Here is a 5,328-nt window from a genome sequence, read left to right as displayed (position 1 = left end):
GATAGGAGATGTGGTATGGGTGCGGCAGCACCATCTGTCGAACGCAGCGGAGGGATTCGCGGCCAAGTTGGCGCCGAGGTATGCCGGGCCGTACCGGGTGGTCGACTTTAAGTCGCCAGTGATCTGCCAGATGAAGAGAGATAGTGATGGGCATGTTCGGACGGCCCACCTGGCAGACCTGAAGCCCCAGCCGAAGTAGGGATGAAGGGAAAGGCCATCACGCAGGATGAAGCTGACCTTAAAATACTTATAAAAGTAAAGGAGGGGTGCCGCGCAGGACACACTCACCAGTCCATGAAGGCCAGGCCCACTAAGGGATGTACCGTTAGCCGGAACGAGTGGGAGTGCAACGAGAGCATAAATAGGGGAGATTAAGGGCCGGACCGGCACTTTGTGAACACACGCGGTAAGCGATCGACCACAGCGAAAAAAAAAAAAAGAAATATAAAAGCAAAAAAATGGCACACGTGCAGAAATTTGTGGAGGACCAGGAGGAACGGCTGCGGTACGGAGACTACGACGTCGACGTGCACCGTCAGCATGAGGCGACCGTGCCCATGCGTGGAGACGAGTGCGGTCGGCGAAGTAACTCTCCCGTGCTGCAGGTAATGGCGTCGCCTTACGTTTCGCCTGCTCCATCGGCATGCTCAACGGCAAGCCCGGTGGTGTCGCCGGTGGAAAGCGAGAGCGAGGATGACGTCGTCATCGTGGACTGGCAGCCGGCACCCAAACAAGGGGAGCTGAGGCGCCAGGTGCGCAAGGCGGAGGAGTGGAGGCACGGCGGGGCGAAATACGGAGAGACGTCGAGGGAACCCAGAACCGTGAGGGACCGTTGGAACTTCCTCACACCTGAGGAGAGGGCCCGCACCCGGAACTTCTTGGAGGGCATTGTCGCGAAAAAGAAGTGGGCGATGGCCAAAGAGAAGGAGCTGACTGGGCGGGAGGCTCGGGTGCTGAAGAGGGAGGCGAAGGGCCGTACCCAGTGCCTCCTAAGGAACATCGCGGTGAAGGAAAGGTGGGTGGAGGCCAGAGAGAAGGCCCTGGTGGAGCGGGAGGCCCGAGTGCGGAGAAGGGAACACGAGGCAGGCCCACCGTCACCGAAGAGGAGGAGGGAGCCCACACCCACGCCCACACCTACGCCCACACCTACGCCAACGACCGAGTGCACAATGAGTGCGTGAGCTGGGAGGAGCGGCTGCGGCAAGCCGAGGAGGAAGAAGAGGCCATGTGGGGAGCAGGAGAGCCCATGGAAGGGGCCACGGAAGCGGCGCAGGGGGTGCCGACAGCACTGGAGCAGCAGCATCAGCAGCAGCAGCATCAGCAGCAGCAGCAGCAGCGTCAGCAGCAGCAGCAGCATCAGCAGCATCAGCAGCAGCAGCATCAGCAGCAGCAGCATCAGCAGCAGCAGCAGCGTCAGCAGCAGCAGCAGCAGCAGCAGCAGCAGCGGCAGCAACAACAGCAACAGCCTCGACAACCAGGGCCCGGCTGGCAGGGTCCACAGGGAGCCGTGATCGGTCCGTTTGTGTCCCAGGAGGTGCGAACGGCGGTGCGCGAGGGGATGGTGTGGCACCACCAAACGCTGCACATTACCTGGGCCTCGGGGCCTGCGCCGATGGACACGGACCCAGAGGAGGCGCGGGTATGGGAGGAGGCGCCACCCCACAGCAACAGCCGCGACCCAAGGCGGAGACCGGCGGCGAGCACGGCGGGCGCGAGTGGGGTAAAGGCCAGCGCGGCGGAAGAGGCGCCGAAACAGGCTCCGAGGGAGGTGGAGCCGGAGGCAGCGGAGCCAGAGGCAGCGGAGCCGGAGGCAGTGGAGCCGGAGGCAGCGGAGCCAGAGGCAGCGGAGCCGGAGGCAGCGGAGCCGGAGGCAGCGGAGCCAGAGGCAGCGGAGCCGGAGGCAGCGGAGCCGGAGGCAGCGGGGCCGGAGGCAGCGGAGGCAGGGCCAGAGGTGCCAGAGGCACTGAGGGTGCTTCGGGCGGCTGCGGCGATCCTGCGGGCAGAGGCCCTGGCACGGGAGGAGAGGGCAGAGGAGGCGGATCAGCGACCAGCGGTGGAGCCACGGGCTGAGAGCGCGGCCGAGGCCTCGGAGACAGGGGAGAGGGGGCCGTGGCTGTGGCCAGAGCCGGCACCACCGGCACCAACGCTCAAGCGGCCGACAGCAGACGCGGCACCACCGGTCCCACCGTTCAGGCGACAAGCCTCGTGCCCGGAACCGCAACGAGGACATCGGCCGACGCTCCAACGACAGACGTCGGAGCCCGCGGCGCGCCGATGGACACTGCTCGAGCCCAAGGATTGGCCCGAGTCCGTGGTCCGCGCACAGGCCGGTGCGAGGCTGACGGGCCGGCGCACCAACAGGCTGGTGACGGAACGCGGCGTCCGCTACCGGGTCACGACGTCAGCCGCGGGGACAGCGGTCTTCCGGGATCAACATTCGGGACGAGCGGAATAAAAAAAAATGAAAAAAAAAAATAATAAATAAATGAATAGAAAATCGTAACGGGGACCGGCATCAATTGAATTGCGCGCGCGCAGGCAAGAGCGGCGCGCCGAGTCAGCGGAAAACCNGGCGGAAGAGGCGCCGAAACAGGCTCCGAGGGAGGTGGAGCCGGAGGCAGCGGAGCCAGAGGCAGCGGAGCCGGAGGCAGCGGAGCCGGAGGCAGCGGAGTCAGAGGCAGCGGAGCCGGAGGCAGCGGGGCCGGAGGCAGCGGAGGCAGGGCCAGAGGTGCCAGAGGCACTGAGGGTGCTTCGGGCGGCTGCGGCGATCCTGCGGGCAGAGGCCCTGGCACGGGAGGAGAGGGCAGAGCAGGCGGATCAGCGACCAGCGGTGGAGCCACGGGCTGAGAGCGCGGCCGAGGCCTCGGAGACAGGGGAGAGGGGGCCGTGGCTGTGGCCAGAGCCGGCACCACCGGCACCAACGCTCAAGCGGCCGACAGCAGACGCGGCACCACCGGTCCCACCGTTCAGGCGACAAGCCTCGTGCCCGGAACCGCAACGAGGACATCGGCCGACGCTCCAACGACAGACGTCGGAGCCCGCGGCGCGCCGATGGACACTGCTCGAGCCCAAGGATTGGCCCGAGTCCGTGGTCCGCGCACAGGCCGGTGCGAGGCTGACGGGCCGGCGCACCAACAGGCTGGTGACGGAACGCGGCGTCCGCTACCGGGTCACGACGTCAGCCGCGGGGACAGCGGTCTTCCGGGATCAACATTCGGGACGAGCGGAATAAAACAATGAGAAAAAAAAATAAATAAATGAATAGAAAATCGTAACGGGGACCGGCATCAATTGAATTGCGCGCGCGCAGGCAAGAGCGGCGCGCCGAGTCAGCGGAAAACCAAGGTTCTCCGCTTCTCGAAGAAAGAGGGGAGTGTGAGGGAACGTGTCCCTCACAGGCCGTAGAGCTGTTAAAGCCAGGGGCTCGGATATCCGAACACGGCGAATTTAGAAGAGGCGCTCAGAGAGCGGGGAGCCCAAGACGGCGGAGCAGAATAGAGGGGAAGGATGGGATCGGGCCGGCAGCGGACGAACGCATGACCAAATATGGTAATTTGGGAAGAGACGCCCAGAGAGCTGGGAGCCCGAGACGGCGGCGCAGAAGAGAGTGGAAGGATGGGATCGGGCCGGCAGCGGACCAACGCATGCCCAAATATGGCCATGTAATCGGGGTCCAGTTACGAAGAAGGGAGAAAGCATCAGAATCGCCGATGGAAAAACACTGATCGCGTGTTAGAACCGTTAGCCGGCGCCTATATAAGGAGGGTGGCCGCCAAGCAAAAAAAAGCTTCACGCGTGAGCAGCCCAAGAGCTAGGCCGAGTGTTCGGGTGATTAAGTGGATCGAAGTGCATAATAGCGGAAATCGTAACGGGACCCGCGACATCGAATGCCCAGAGTGAGTCTTGCATAATCGGAGTGAACAACAGATTTTCGGACGAGGTTAAGGTAGAGAAAGGCGAACCGTTGGAGTGCGGAATTGGTGTGGCGGATTAAGATCACTTGCCCCAGTTCAGCGGCACCAACGTGCAACGCCCGGAGCCAACCGTCCGAAATCGACAGGTCACAAGATAGCGGTAACATAGCCATAAGCTAGGCTAAGCGATAGAGATTAATATTGAATAAAACCCCAATTGTCAGAAATAAACCAATCCTGTGTTTTTTACTTGGTCGTCGAGGCAACAATATAAATTCGTTGCAACCACCCAATTTCCCGCTGAGTCAGCCCAGCACAGGTCACGAGACCCGGAAAAAGGGTTCGTTACAACATATAAAGTTCAATTAAAACTACAGAATAAAAGTAATAAAAGTAAAAAGTAATTATAATTAATAATACATTTACCAAAATTAAATATTTACACTGCCTAACTCTACTCTTCTGTCTCTCTAATATTGACTAAAATTCCACTATGATAACTATAGGTAGTCTCATAGCTGCGCGCGGTGGCCCTGCTATCGGAAGTGTTTGAAACCGCCCAGTCAATATGCGTATCGCAATTGGTAGTGGACGAAACCAAACCTAACAATGACCTAAAATTCCTTTCTGAAAGGAATTCATAAATTTCCCTACAGCAACCTGAAATTGAATGCAGACATAAATTAAAATCTCATAACACTAAAGAATTGCTACCTAAAAACTGATTACGCTGAAATAAGTCCTCAAATTCTTGCTTGAACTTCGACAACGGATAGCTTGAGGTTCTATAAATAGCAATAAGTCCGACAGATTTGTACTTCATCAAGGCATACTCAAAAACTGGATATGCAATGTTTCCGGAAACAGCATAAAATCGATTAGTTGCAACCGTACTAAAATGAGCTAAAAGTTCATTCCTAACAAATATTATAATGCCTCTTTTTGGTCAAGCTCCGCTGGTTACGGACTGGCAATCTAACCGCTGCTGTGGAACAGCCAGGAATATTATAAGCTTCATTTGAGTAAGTGGAAGCCTCAACGAAGCAAAAATTGAAGATATGAGCATTAGCTCATCAGAACAGACATAGCTAAAATGGCAGTGCAAGTTTTCCGTATTATGGAAGAAAATATTAAACTCGGACGGATTGAGTAAAAAATCGAAGTGGGTGTGAAGTAACTTAGTGGAACGTAAGTTCTCCATCTCTTTCGCTACAAGACAATTCTGCTTGGGCCTGGGGGGAATGAAAGGCCCAACAATATAAAGTCCATTCGCACTGGTGGCCCTACTGTAAGCTACATACAATGCTTCTCTTTTTATATTGGAGGAAGTGTGGACGACAACTTTGCTATATGTAGCTCCCTGACTTTTATGAATAGTTATAGCTTCTGCAGCTACAACCGGAAACTGTTTACG

The 5,328-nt window shown here is 57.7% G+C and overlaps 1 protein-coding gene across 1 annotated transcript; it reads left to right on the top strand.

Moving 5' to 3' along the window:
- The first annotated feature begins 911 nt into the window (after positions 1–911).
- Positions 912–3,232, top strand: LOC117591578 (apidaecins type 73-like). Its single transcript, XM_034284895.1, has 3 exons — positions 912–1,061; positions 1,910–2,392; positions 2,708–3,232. Exons 1-3 carry the CDS (start codon positions 912–914, stop codon positions 3,230–3,232), a joined length of 1,158 nt encoding a protein of 385 aa, XP_034140786.1.
- Positions 3,233–5,328: the final 2,096 nt, after the last annotated feature.

The sequence above is a fragment of the Drosophila guanche genome, unplaced genomic scaffold (genome assembly GCF_900245975.1).
Source record: "Drosophila guanche unplaced genomic scaffold, DGUA_6, whole genome shotgun sequence".
Lineage (NCBI taxonomy): Eukaryota > Metazoa > Arthropoda > Insecta > Diptera > Drosophilidae > Drosophila > Drosophila guanche.
The sequence above is the reverse complement of the archived record's forward strand: the minus strand, read 5'-3'. Positions and strand labels throughout refer to the sequence as shown.

Excerpts from the sequence above, each read along its gene's own strand:
- LOC117591578 (XM_034284895.1), top strand. The coding sequence starts at position 912 with ATGGCCAAAGAGAAGGAGCTGACTGGGCGGGAGGCTCGGGTGCTGAAG. Across the intron at positions 1,062-1,909 it reads TGGTGGAGCGGGAGGCCCGA|CCGGAGGCAGCGGGGCCGGA; the intron begins GTGCGGAGAAGG and ends GAGGCAGCGGAG. Across the intron at positions 2,393-2,707 it reads AACGCGGCGTCCGCTACCGG|GCAGCGGAGGCAGGGCCAGA; the intron begins GTCACGACGTCA and ends GCGGGGCCGGAG.